At 36.7% G+C, this 14,947-nt stretch overlaps 1 protein-coding gene across 7 annotated transcripts in view; it reads right to left on the bottom strand.

The window, feature by feature from the left end:
• Positions 1–5,869: 5,869 nt before the first annotated feature.
• Erbb4 (erb-b2 receptor tyrosine kinase 4) overlaps positions 5,870–14,947 on the bottom strand; it is a 1,076,808-nt gene continuing 1,067,730 nt past the window's right edge. For 4 of the 7 annotated variants that reach the window (XM_016008143.3, XM_016008142.3, XM_076550190.1 and 1 more), the window contains 3 exons: positions 12,697–12,744; positions 11,294–11,591; positions 7,237–9,569 (listed from right to left, as the gene is read on the bottom strand). In XM_016008143.3, coding sequence (XP_015863629.1) covers positions 9,124–9,569; positions 11,294–11,591; positions 12,697–12,744 — 792 coding nt within the window. In that variant the 3' untranslated portion in view covers positions 7,237–9,123. Of the gene's footprint in view, positions 9,570–11,293; positions 11,592–12,696; positions 12,745–14,947 lie in introns of all 7 variants that reach the window. The other 3 variants (XM_016008144.3, XM_076550193.1, XM_006989868.4) reach the window with 2 other exon arrangements.

Here is a 14,947-nt window from a genome sequence, read left to right as displayed (position 1 = left end):
TGGAGCCTAAGAGAAGTGGTTAACCAGCAGAGGAAAGAAAGATACATAGGACAGAAAATGTGACTTCCAAGGTAGCACCTGATTATAATAGTTGCATGGCTCTAGGTTTTCTTTTTGTTTTGTTTTGTTTTGTTTTTAATTTTATTTTCCTTATATAAATGGCCATGACTGTCTCAGTAATATTTATTTAAAGAGTATGGCAAGCCAAGTGAGTCAATGTATGCAGAATAAAGTTATACATCATAAAATGCTTAATAATTTGGTAAAAGGTAGAAGTGAAATGAACTAGCATGGTACTACTAGGAATTTCAATTATCCCTTAAAGCATAAGGAAGAAGTTGTTCCCTTCTTTTCTTCAGTCTATCCATGACCTAAATGCATAGTGTCCTGACATATTTCACCCTGAATACAGTTAATTGACAGTGATTGATTCAGATGAAAAGGTCAAAACACCCGAGCATGAGAATGAGGGTGTATATGTAGGTCCAAACAAACAGAAAAAGGCATTATTTAAATAATATTCAAAGAGCCATAACTGAACATGTTCAAGTGAAATTTCTGTAATATATTGTGTTAAAAGGCTTTTGTTGTTGTTGTTGATCCTGGATTTAGTTGAGATAATGTATAATCACCTAAGTTCAGTAGTTTGAAAGAATAATAGACTTCTAATGAGAAATTATTGGAACTGTGAAAATTTTTACACTTTGTAGGCAAGAAGCAGTAATATTAAAACTTAAATGGAAAAGAGGTAATAAAGAGTTGTGAATGTCTGATATCACTCCTCCAGAGTTCTAAGGTCTTGACTCCATAGTTAGTTCCCAACTGAAAGCCCCATGCCTCCTTCCCTTCTACAAACATGGTTTTGCCATTTGAAGTCTTTGTTTAAAAAAAAATATTGCCATGAACTGCAATGAAGGCAGAAAGAAACAAAATGTTACTTGGATTCCACCTACAAAATATTTTATATTTCTTTTATTCCCAATGAAACAAGCCAACCACAGTTAATTAAGCAAAGCCTTGCAGATGAGTCAATAGGCATATGCCTGGATGGTGAAAGCATAGGGAAATGGATCCCAGTCCAACTGACTGAAGGCTTCTGAAGAATAATCAATGAGATTTCTAAACATGGACAGACACAAAGCCATTTTCACATCTTCAGGTTATTAAATGCAGAACAAACCTTTCTCTTCCCCAACTGATTTTTTTCTTATTAAAAAGTTCCAGCACAGAAAGAACATTTGTTTCATATTTTATTGAATTTCATTTATATTAAATTAAAAATATATTTCTGACAGATTCATGTAACAAAAAGGCAGAACAGTTTTCAAATTGTTCAGCTGGGATGATCAGTATGGAATGAGGCAAAGCAGTCGCATTCTATACGTGCCTTGGGGCAGGCACAATTCTTTCCCAAGAGTCAGAAGAGGATCCTTGAGAACTAACTCAAAAAGCCTAATTACATCAATTTAAAATACAGTTTCTCCCTTGTCCTCAATAACAACAGAAAGTGGGGGCAGGAGGGAGAAGAGGCTGAAGGGTTGGAGGAGAAGAAAGAATAGGAAAATTATACTAAAAATATACCTAACATTAAAAAAGTTAGTATGTGTTAAGTGCACAATCCTTCATAGATAACATAGAAAAAAAATGAAAATAACATTTCACCACACACAATCGGCATATCCTATTGTGTAAGCGAGTGCAGAGGTTGGACACATCACAATAGTGCTGAACACAGAATCACAGGTAATGTCAAAATGATAATTTCCAACCAAAAAAGAAACAATCACAAGCCAATTACTTATATACAAATCAACCCTAAAGACAATTATGTTCCAAATAAAGATGTTCACAGAAGAAAAATCAAAGCAACATTATCCTTATTTACAAATGCAGCTAGCCATGTCTTTAACAAGCTATAAAAATACTATTCACATTTTCAAACATACAGTAGTATTTTTTGTTTGTTTATTTCAAAAAGGCAGCTAACTTTGAATGCTGGGTTTGAAATGAAACATAGACGGCTACCAGCGAGTTATTTTTTTTCGGCCCTATCCTTTGATGATACTTCAGAGGAAAGAGGACTCGTTTTCTGTTTACAAGTCAAAAAATAAGGAAATGAGCGCAACTCTGCCTTTTCTGCAAATTGTCTCCCTTTCTCACCCAAACTCTCTTATTTAACTACTGTGATGCGTGCATGAGATGAATTTTGAGAGATTTAATGTGACCTAGTTTTGTGTGTGTGCCATGAATTGTCTTGCACATGAATCTCATTTATATTTGATCCTATTCTAATGATACTCAGAATGAAACTGATCAAGCAGCCAGAGCATGGGAAAATGCACTGTCAGTGTGCGGCCATGCAGGCCGTGGTGCTCACATGATGAGGTGGACGCAAGCCGGCCAGTAAGGTGAGCATTCAAAGTTAGCTGCCCTTGCACAGCTGCTCAGTTTAAGAGTCGACCCATTTAACAGCAGTACCAGTTTATGCTACATATTTCAAAGTACCTTACTTTAAAAGAACGGCTTACATGTATCTATCTACACTTAGAAAATTACTTTCATAGCTGATTACTGGAATAATTCCAAAAGGGTTCTTGGAGTGTTGTGGGTGTTACTCTCTCACTCCCCACTCCCAGCCCCTGAGAGATCCAGAACTACACAGGGATATGACTCTCACATTAAGGAAAATGGTACAACTCCTCCATTAACTGAAAAACACAGGAAATGAAACTTGAAAGTCAGGTTTCTGTCAATCGATAGAAGGTAGGGTTTGCTAGTCTTCGACGGGGCAACGGGTCAGGGGAAACAACACATTAGGGATAAAAATAGCAAGAAAGACAAAGTGGTTTGGACAAACTTGACTATTGTCTACAGGTAGAAATCTTGTTTTCCTGTATTGTATATTTATACAAATATAAACACTTCTCATGACATGGGGGAGAGCACACTAAAGCATTAAAAGAAAAATTTCCTTGTAGAGGAAGTAGAATTCTGTCAGTCCATGTGGGCTTTTATTACAGTGACATGGTGCTTATTATAAATGTGTTAGATGGATGGATGTTCAACCAAACTCAGAGAAGGTTCTTAAAGGTGAATTGCCTCTACTTTTGTGATAATAACACTCCTCATCTGGGAAAGAAAAATCTAGCAGCTGTAAAATATTTATAATCAGGAATAAAATAAAGTGATCAAAGTAAATAAGTTAGTCGGCCACAATAACTTAGTTTTATATATATATACACATAAAACTATATCTACACATACACAGTTTTCATGGAAAGAGTAAAGGTAAGATCTAGAGGTGCGTGTACAAACAACGTGAGTTTCGAGACTCGTTACAGAGCTAACTTATCTCAAATTCCTACAGAGAAGTCCACAGTGAGAGAATCAATTGTCATGGAAAAACAATTTTAGCATCTTAAATAATTATTTGTGCTGTCTTTGTTTGAGAAGTAGTTTACTACCATCTAGAGTGGTTGAATATTTTAATGGAAAAAAAAATCAGGCATTTGAGGGCAAAGGCTAGGTCAGTATTTCACAGAAGAGGATGTGGGTCTTCATAGATCCACTATGGCTTAAGAAAGCGACAGCCTTAGGAGAGCCACTTTGAACTAGTGACAGAAAATCAAACAGAAAAAGGCATTGTGCAAGTGGGGGATAGAAAAGCAAAGGTGCCATTTTCCTCTAAGACTCAGAGGCAAATAAAATTTCCTGCATCTCTGATAAGGTGATCACTCACTTGCAAAGCTGACTTTCAAGGAATTCCCTTCCAGGGGAGATAGGTGAATGTTCCTTGAAATTGGGGCTTATATAGTCTTCTCAGCCTCTGACTTTAGAAGCATTTTCTTCTACCTAAACCATCTCTTGGCCAGGAGTGAGGCGAGACAGGGGTCTGCAAGGGAAACATCCTATCTATTGTCTATTTAATCAGTGGGACATGATGAGCAAGAATCTGAAGTTCTTATTATTTTATGATGCTTTCACTTAAAGTAAGGAACAAAGCAGCCCCTGATGTTGGAAGGTTTTATATATACAAATGCAAGGGCACCTGATCCCATATAATGTCCACAATGTCTTTGTGTTCATAAGAGCGGAGAGAAATCCTTCAAAGGCATCTCTAAGTTTAGAAAAATTGTGTTGATTCTATCCAGACACAGGAATGTTGGCCTCATTTTAGTGTCAACAAAAAGAAGGTCTCAACTGTCAATGATCTTTTAAAATAATGCCTGATTCACATTCATATTCACATGTCATTTTTTCTTGAGCAGATGGTCAGCATGAGAGAGCCACATGCCTTGACATGTCTATGGGTGGACAAGACTATCCTTCAGTCCCAGAGAGGCACATCCAGACTCTCTGCCCATGTTATGTGCAGTAGAAGTTGGTTTGTCTGACCTTTAAACTGTTAGTAGCTATGTTTTTGGATTTCTCATTTTCCTCACAATGAACCAACAGTTAAAAAACAAGAGTCCAAAAGAACACCTATTTAATAGTTTAGAATTTTTGCTTCAGCATCTACTTATCAAAAATGGAAAAAAAAGTGGTGATAGGTTCCATATTGGTTATGTAGGCAAGAAGGTATGGAGAGAAAAGAAAAGACATGTCACAAATTAAACATGTTGTGTTTGCTTCCTAAATGATAACACTCATTTTGTTGCTGTTTGTTTTGCATCTATAAAAGGTAATATAGACCCTTTTCATTTCCTTTACTCATTTGGAAGATCTCTTAACCTCACATGTGGTTTACCTGCCTGTTAAAGCACTTCGAATTGATGTCTGCAAAGCAATCCCTTTCTGCATCCTCTTTGTACATAATACATTTTAAATGTAATGAAAGAATAGGAGAACAAGAGAAAAATCATCTGTAGTGCTCTAAAGCAAGTTTTCACAATTGAAACCATACTACATCTACTATCTGTAAACCCAACCAACAACCAACCATTTTAAATGGCAAACTTATCATTTATTTTCTATGCAAAACCCACCCTACATTTTCATAGTCTGAATTTTACTGTGTTATTTTATATTTCATGATTAATTTTCTAGTTTGATTTCTTCTTAATATTAAAAGCATTTAACATTTGATAACCTAACTAATTCTACGTCTTATGGCATTGGCATGATTGTGTCCAGTTATTCACATGCTTTCATGGTCACTTTTTTTCTTTTTTTTTTTTAACCTTGTGAACTACATGTACTAGTTAAATAATCAACAATTACAGATGGACAAAGAATTCCAGTTTTTAAATAAAGGTTAGACTGTTCAAAAGAATCTTATATTTACATCCTTCTGTGTCAGGCATAAAAACTTGTTTTTTGTTTCTAGTTTGATATCTCAGAAAACACAGTCATCATCCCCCAACCTCATCTATCAGCAAAGCCTCGTGTCTCTCTACTATCCATTCCCTACCACTGACAATATGCGCCATTCTCAAAAGGTGTAACATATGAAAATGACATATTTAAAAACTGCCCCCCCACCTCCAATTTCTTCTTTCAAGTTAGAGCTAGTCAGCCGTTCTTCCTGACTTACAAAAATCAGACTTTTACCAAGTCTTTGATCTTCCATTTTGTGTTTTTAATAGTTTGAAATGTGCATTGTTTTCACAGTTTCAAGAATACTTCTAGAAAGAAAGAACCACATCCTAACCTGTGCTACCAATGTAATTCAGAAAACCAGGACTAGCTTCTTGCTTGAGCTGCAGCATTTTGGAGACTCTGAACCTCTCCTGACTTAAAGGATATTTTTTTCTCATCTGTTTAAGAATAGCTTCTTTAAATGAGTATTTCACTACAAAAGAAAATAAATAACCTGCCTGAAAATTAGATTCCCCAAACTAAGCATGATCGTTACAATTTGAAGATTAAAAAAATATATATAGTTAGCTTAATTTTAACATTAATTTTACTGAGTCTTTCAAATTGATTCTGCATATTCTGATTGGTGCTGATGATGATTAGCACCTGATATTAGATAGCAATCTGTAGGCTTTAACTAGCATCTTACAATTTCAGTTTGCCGAGTTAAACAAGTTATTGTCTTAAGTAAATGAAAGCCCTCCTCACAATCCCTGTTTGCTGTCCTTTTAGTCTACTGTTGAATAATTTCCCCCTAGGTAGTCAATACTAAAACAAACGCCAAATACCAGAACAACAAGCATATATTAGGAAGTCATAAAAGGAATGCTAAAATGGCATTTAGGGGTCATTCTCAATTTCTCCAGCATCTATTTCTAAGGGGAGATGTGTAGAGAACTGCAAATCTTGTGCTTCTAAGGAGGAGATAGCATTCAATGACTATGTTCCCATTGCTTTAACAGTTAAGAGATTATCTTCTTTCTTTTACAAAAAAAAAAGAAAAAGAAAAAGAAAAAAGGTCTACTTTCTTATTCCCACCAGAAGCCATATGAATATTGTAAATGAAGAGAAAAGGTCAGGATAGCTTTCCAAAGGTGCTGCCAGCAATGGGTAGGCATAGATTTATCTACTAGCAAAGGCTTACATTTCAACTCTTCATACTTAATAGGGACCTATACAAGGTCCCCTTTCTTGTAGATGCCTCTGAATTGGATTGGGGAGCTTTGGGTTTTAAAGCTGTGGCCCTTGGAACACACTATGTCTTTATCTCTAGTAAATTTAGGGTTAGACTTCACTAGACAAGATCTCACAAACCGTCCTCCTGTCTCTAGCTCCCATTTTCAGTTTGCTTCACTTCTCTTAGCAAAAGAAGAGGCCAAACCCAACACATTTAAGAGGTTTGGCTAAAGATCACCATTTGCTTCTGCTTTCATAGTAAGACTGTCACTTTGCCAGTGATATCATATTTTTATGGTCAAGTTTGTGTCTGGATAAGAGCATTGAAGTGATTGTATTTGTCATCTTCGGTGGTTTGAAGGATGTTTAACTTACATCCCAGTGAGGTCTCAGAACTTTTACTAAAAACCTGTTCTGCGAAGCCTTTCACAAATAGTCAATGTGACCTGGTTCCTTGGACTCATGGAGAAATAAGAATGTCACAGGAAATAAATGTAAACTGTTAACATTTGAAGTCAGAGATGATATCTCATTTATCTGACTGTTCCCCCACATACATTTAGTAGACTTTAAACAAATATCAATTGAATAAATCTAGATTTGGATGGATGGATTTAGTTTTTCAAAATAGGTAGAAACATAAATGTCTATGAAAAAATTTCTCCCTTAAGAAAATGTTTAATCTAATTGATTTTTTTTTTTAGGCTAGTGAGTCTAATTGTCTCTTAATAAAATAACAGTAGAAAGAAATGTTTAAAAATCTAAATGACTCAGAGAAGAATTTTGTAGAAAAGAGCAAAGTACTAGGTTTCCCTATTTCCTAGAGATTTATCTGTCATTGTTCCCATCAGTCATCTTAACACCATAGGTGTTCTTTTCAAATGAAAGCTAAGCTTGGTTCTACAAGCGGGGCATAGTATGGTAGTAGATGAAGAGTCATTACATAAATAATTACAAGATTAATGTACTGGATGATAAAATGATTGCATGAGAAGGGTTTTCATGTTTATTTACAAACTTTTAACTCAATCATGGACCCGTTCATATGCTCCAAATGTTTATGATTTACTTTTAATTATAGCAACTTAGGTGTGAAGAGTTAAGCTACCTTCTACTCAATATAAACAGAGTCTCATTCTAGAAATTCCATGGAATTCAAGCCAATCCTCAACTTGCATTCCTTCACACAGAGAGTTACAAAGGTAACATACTTCCTTACACAGCAAATGTCACAGAGTATGAAGATAATGTGCTGGCCCTCTCACCGCAATCCCTGGGTACTGTTCCAAAGTCCTAGTTGGCTTAGTTTGGCATTTCCACAGTCTGTATTTATCTTAGATCCTTTTAAAAAAATGTACTTAAATCTGCTGGTTGCTTCCATATTGCTTCATTCAAAATCCAAAGTAGAGTTCAGAAAAAGAGCAAATAAAATTAGAGCTGAAGTGCAAACTAAATTTCTGAGTACCTTCCATGTAGACGTACCCAATCCAGTGTTTCTTCCACTGCATGGATCCCCCATGGGACCACCCCTGAAAGTATCAGTAGTTTTTTTTTTTTTTTGAACCACACAGAACTGTTTCTTAGCATCCCTTCTACTCTGAAGATTACCACTGCCCATCTAAGACAGTCATTTATGGTGAAAAATAAAATGCTAAAGAAGGAAAATCACAGGGAAGAATAAATTCAGTAGTGGAAAACATGAAATCTAGATTTGATGCTATTTTTCCTAGTATCTTGGCTTTCTCTTCTAATTTAAAGGACTGCATGATTTAAAATAATGGCCTCTACATCACATTAGTGTGTGTGTGTGTGTGTGTGTGTGTGTGTGTGTGTGTGTGTGTTTCAACTGTGTCAAGAAGCTTTTATGTAAATATCTTCGTAACTAGAAACCACAGCCGAAAATAGGGGAGGAACTAATATAAAGGAACAGGCCAAAGCAAACCAAAATGAGAACACCAGAGAGGTCTTCTATGCATAATTACTAGTTATAACTATAATGGAGATTTAAAAATTATAAAAGCTGGGTTGGCCATTCTTATTTGCCAGGAAAGAAACTATCGGAGAAAGAAATTGGCTTCTCCATCTCAGTTACTATCAAATGGGATCCAAATGCTCATCCTTTTGTTCTAATGAAAGCTTTCGTATGATTTTTAGGGATGCTGAATATGCACAAGTCTATGGCTGCAGATGAGAATAGAGTCTGGGTTTTCTATCACCTGCATTGATATGAGAAAGGGAAGGAATAAAGGAGGGAGAGAGAATGTAAAAGTCAACGCTGGGACTCTGACAGCAGGCAGTACAGCCTTATTATATACCCTAGGCCTTCTCTAGCTCTGACACTGTTGACCAACCCATATGAAGAAATGAAGAAACAGCGTGTGTCCGCCTGTCTTTCTCCTTCAGTCTTTCCTTCTAATGTTCAAGTTAGGTAAGCACAGAACTATCATTGCGTCTCTATACCTTCCATTAGGAAGTGTCAAAACTACTGGCCTTGGGAGAAGGAAGACCACCAGAGAAAGAGCAGGGGTGTGTGTGTGTGTGGAGGGGGATGGAGTGGGCATGTCTCTCCACCTAACACCCCAGCTGAGCTCACACCACAGTATTCCGGTGTCTGTAGGGCGGAGGGGGCAGCATTGTGCCAGGCTTCAGCGAGAACTCAGAGAGGTACTCAGGATTCTCTGCCACAATAGGGCGGATCCGTCCGTTCTGTTTATAAAAATACTTTGTGCTGTATTCCTGCAGGTAGTCTGGGTGCTGAAGGGTGCTCCGGGGTGGCAGGCTGTGGTTCCAGTAGTCGGGGTTGTCGAACGCTTTCTTGGCTTTCTCGGGCACAGACAGTACGCTGTTCTTCAGGTACTCGGCGTTCCCCAAGGCGTTGGCGAAGGTGTTGAGATAGAGTGGTTCATTCACGTACTCATCCTCCGTCTTGGGCGGACCGCTGGAAGCGCTGTGATATTCCGGGTTATCTAAAGCTTGAAGGTCTCCGTTTTTTCTCCGTGACACGAAAGGATTTTCTTCCACAGGATTCAGATATTCTGAAAGAATATATATATATTAAAAAAAAATGACATCTAATAGAGATCTACGTTCAGATATCGTTAATCTGACTAAAGTTAAGAACAACGGTTAGGTTTGTTTAGAACAAGAGAGCCACAAATTCGTTTTCTTTTCTCAAAACAAAACAAAGCCTGCCTGTAGACTGGAACAGGCAAGAGAAAAGCGAGTAGGCTCAAATAAAACAAAAGAGTAACAAAAAAAAGTTAGCAAAACAAGGCATGGACAAGGACAGGGTCGGAATCCCAATCTTAGATTTTCTTCTCTTCTAAATGCACCTACATGTGGTGCCAGCTGTGTAAAGGCTTCTACTTATGGGGCTGTCGGGGTTAAATGCCCTTTGTGGGGCTGGAGAAATGGTTTAACCGCTAAGTGCTTGCAGCTTTCACAAAAAGACCAGAGCTGCCTTCCCAGGATCCATATTAGACCCTCACAAGCACCTGGAACTCCAGCTCCAGGAAATTTAATGCCCTTTTCTGGCCTCCATGGGCTCCAGCACACATGTGAACACAGACATAGACACACAGACACAGACACACACACGTGCATAGACACAAGCACGCACGTACATTCAATACCTAATTAAAATCTTTCTAAGAATACCCTTTGAACAAAAAGTCTGCACATATCTATCTTTATCCATCTATCCATCATCTATCCACCACCATTCTGTCTATCCTATCTATCTATCTTTCTATTTATCTATCTATCAATCATCCATCTATCTTCCTAATCTATTCTGGACTATAGTAGTGAGGGATCAGTAGCCTGTGTTTCACATACAGTGAACAGAGCCATATAGAGATGATATAATGGGATTTCACAGTCTTAACATATGGCCTGCTGCTGAAACTGACAGACATCATCATGATCACTATTTTCAATAAAAATTATTCATTGTCTCTGTTTTGTGGCACTGCTACCACAGAGAGAAAGAAGGTTTTTTTTTTTGTTGTTGTTGTTTGTTTGTTTTCAAAACTAAAATGTTATTTGATGTGGGTGTTTTAATTTTCTATGCTGAACGTTTACAAAGCCATTAATTCACAAGCCATCTTCAAGATGGTGGTGTACATAAGTCCTTAGAGAATCAAATTTTATTTTTGAAGAATCACAAAAATCATAGTATCCTGTGGTAAACTTAGTTATTTTTGGTGATACTGGGGTTGGTCTAAATCTAAGTTCTAATGTGTACTAAGAAAGCACCCTATGATGATTCAAAACCCTAATACTAAGCTAGGTCAGTGAGATTTCATGTTTTAAATAAATCAGCTCTTTTATTGTTGACATCAGAAGGTCTGGTCCTTCGCCAGTAACTCCTGTCTTTATAACCTCCATGGTAACTTCAACACAGCAACTGTTCTGAAGCCCTGTAGTATCATACTACTTCATTCAACTATTCCAATAGAGGTGGATTTAGGTTGGTGTTTGTCGAGCTTTGTTGTGCTTATACATCACTTGAGGATTTCATTAAAAATCCAATTTCGTGTTCAGGTGGAGCTTGAAGTTCTGACTATTTAAAGAAGTACTTAGGTACATAGATGCCACTGATTCAGAAAACTATTCTCTAATAGTTATAGCCTGGGCCTTTTTCTATTATAGATCACAAATGTCAGACCCTCCAGCTGTCTGGAAACTTGGCTTCTGTCCCGTTTGTTTGAAGGAGGGAATCATTGAGCACAGTCACTTCTGAATGTTCAGCTTGTACCTTGTTTGGGTTTGTCACACATGGGAGTCATGTAGCCTTCTTCATCCAGTTCGCCTCGTGGGTTCCGTTCTGGGGCAAACACCGTGGGGTCAGCACTATACCTCTGTGTGCTACTGTCTTCTTGGACATGGGGTGCCACTGTCTTGCGTAGGGTGCCATTACAGCAGGAGTCATCAAACATCTCAGCTGTTGCACCCTGAGCGACTGGAGCTTCTGGTATGGTGTTGGTTGTGGCTCTGTAGGGCATGGCTATTCCTTGTTGTGTAGCAAAGCCCCCATCCTGGTACACAAACTGATTCTGTTAAAATAGCAGAAACACATTGGGAGAATCAGCGGTTAGGAAAAATTGTAAGAGGATCCTGAATGTAAAAGGTACCAAACACATTGTCTTTCAAGTTTAGTAATTAATGACTTATTTTCCTAGGAGGCTAATGAATTTGAGGTAAAGACTAGACACATCTAAAATTCTACTTTTTTCTGTGTGCCTATATATATACACACACACATTCATATTCATGTACGTGTGAGTGTAGGTATACATGCATGTGGAAGTCAGAGGTCAATGTTGGGTGTCTTCTTTTTTATCCCTGTACCTTAGTTCTTGAGATAGAATTTCTCACTTAACCTGGAACTCATCAATTTGCCTATATTGGTTGGTTAGGAAGGCCTAGAGATCGTCTTTCAGCACCTTCCTTGTGCTGGAATTCGAATGTCCAGCTCTTTGTGTAGATGTGGGGATCCAACTCAGACCATTATGCTTGTGCAGCAAGCCATTTTCTGACTAAGCCATCTTCTCAGCCCCTTCCAATCCTGACTTTTTTTTAATAGGTAAAAAAAAAATCATGTGGAAATAATTTAAAATTTCAATTTTTAAATTTACTAAGTAACAAGAGTGTGATCTAATAAAAAGATTTTTTGTGTTCTCTACAATTGCCTAATTTTTTTATGAAACTCCAAGTAAATTTTCATGACAAAAGTCTTAAGTGCAGAAGTACAGTGAAATATTACGAATGGCAAGGCGCCAATACTACCTCCCATTCTGCGGTTACTATGACGTTGGTGTCGAGTACCTAACAAAAGGACAGTCACTGAGACTCAGACTTTACAGCACATGACCTGCAGTCATGAGACTGAAGATAAAATCTTCACCCAGAAGCATAATTCATGGACTGGTAAATCCTTCCAATCACCATTGAAAGCTCCTGTTGGTGTCTGATGTCTCAGTTGCAGATTATCACCCGACATACAGACATCTACACAGGCAGCTACAGGATCTACAGCCAATTCCTGACTCACTGTTGGCAACGGCAATAATGAGGAAATCATAGGGAGACAAGAGAAGAAACGTGGTTAAGAGAAGACCAAAAATCCTAAAAGATGAAGGCTGATCGTGAAATACTTACTCCCGACATGGGGGTGTAGGCAGGAGGAGGGCTGTGTCCAATTTCACTCTAATAGGAAAGAAAAATGGAATGATGGATATAATAAGAGGCAACATGGATGAAAAACTAAAAAAAAAAAAAGAAAAGAAAAGTGAAAGAAAAGATACGATTTGCATGGGCCAAAGAAGGAAGTGCATAAGAGTGATTTTTCCTAAATAGTCAAATTGTGTTCATTCACACTACAAACAAGCAAATTTAAACACTAATTCTGCCCCAGACAAAGAAAATCACATTGACAAAGTAAAATTTGTAATGATTTAAAAGAAAATAAGGCTGACATAAGAATTATAATTTTTCAGATTAACCGTAGAAGTCAGAGGGCGAAAGCCAGAAATAATGAAACTGTGTTTTAAAATAAAGGATAGTTTGCTTTTTACATATCAAAAGACCAAAACAGCTTCATGCTATTTAGGATCATTACAAGACACCAGTTTGTTTCCTTACAAGAAAAAAAAAAGGGGGGGGGGTGTTTAGAAGGAAATAGAAAGTGGATTTAAATTTGTCTGAAATATTTTCTATTAAGTTACATTTATTTTCATCACTTCAGCAAAGGCCACTCAGTCTTTCCTTATTAAAAAAAAAAAGGCCACAGACTATTGTATCTTTCTTTATACTTCTTAAAAAGGGAAGAAACAGAAGAATACTTGAAAAATAAATTTGTTACTAGAAACATAATTTCTATTCTTTTTATATAGTCACACAACCAGGTTTTGGCTTCAAAAAGTCTATATTGTTATGGCTTAATATTCTATCCTTTGGGCTATATGAAGGTGAAGGTAAAATATGGCAAAGTGTTAAGGATACTGTTCCTTCAGAAGAAGAAGTGGGGCTGTGTGAATCCCAAGTCTGTTCCTTAATATAAAAATATACACATATATATTCACTCATTATTAAACACAATAAGAACAATTTTCTCTGTGAGAATTTCTCTGCATTTCCGGTATTGAGAATAATGAATAAAGCAGGCAGAAGTCGCTGCGTCTATGATGCATCTCTGTACATCTGATCTCAAGTCAACAAAGATGACTAAAGATCCTTCCAGCAACTTATGTCATGTGTATGAAACAGCGAAATATCATCTCCCATCAATATCCCTACAATTTACAGATTCATAAAGCAATCCCAAAAGATTGTTCTATGAATAGTAACTATTTATTGTAAATCAATCGCCATTGAACAATGCAATTTCACTTAACAAATGCTATTTGCCAGACTGACCAAAGAACAAGTCTTGTAATGAATTTATACTGCATCTCACCCTACAGTTATGACAGAATTGAGAATGAAGATCATTTCCCTCTCTAATTACACAGGGGTGAGTGAGGTCCTGAAGTATTTGTCAAATTATACCTGCACATTTCACTTAGAATAACATTTTTAGGTCTATCTGTGTCTTTTCAAATGATAAGCTCTCACCTATTTTTATAGTTAAACAATATTCAATTTTGTATATGCTTCATATTTTCTTGCTCCATTCAGCAGCTTATGGGCATTATTTTTATAGTTATATTTAAGATTCAATGCACAGGAGTTGATATTATACTATGCACATTTATTTTTTCCTGTTAGAAATTTTAGGCTTTAGGTCTAATCAATCACACACGCTCAGTTGTAAAATATATCAGACCCTCCACTTGCATCTTTGGTCTCTATTCCTTGGAATGACAAATTATGCCCTGCACTATAATATAAATGTAAACTATATATAATGTGTAAGTATATGTGTCAGCTAATCAGAGTTCTTACATCAAGGAATCATGTCAAAGGTAGCCATCAAAGATACATTTTTAATGCTTGTCTGTTATCTGATTATCATAAATATAGGCAGATTTTGCTTTCCTTTATAAGGACAGAAAATCAGTTTTATTTGTTCATAATATTTGAGAAAGGAATATTTTATATAGTTCAGTGACTTGTAAAATTGAGGAGTGGCACAAATAAAACATGATAACTGCCTGAATTAACATTATAACATTTCAAACCCCAGACTTATCATTAAGCCCTGATTAATTAGCAAGTATTTAACACATTTTAATTAAATCTTAATGATAAAATCACTGGTCACTGTTATAGATGTTAGAAATACTATGGCATACTAGAAGAGATATGGACACTGACTGACCTTTGGGGATTTATACTGAACCGTCAGACATTGCCTGAAATTATGGAAGTAGAATGGAACAGACAAACACAAGGCACAAAAGAATGATCC

This window comes from Peromyscus maniculatus, chromosome 13 (assembly GCF_049852395.1).
Source record: "Peromyscus maniculatus bairdii isolate BWxNUB_F1_BW_parent chromosome 13, HU_Pman_BW_mat_3.1, whole genome shotgun sequence".
In the NCBI taxonomy this organism is placed as follows: Eukaryota; Metazoa; Chordata; class Mammalia; order Rodentia; family Cricetidae; genus Peromyscus; species Peromyscus maniculatus.
Note: the sequence above shows the minus strand (reverse complement) of the source record. Positions and strands in the feature narration are given on the sequence as shown.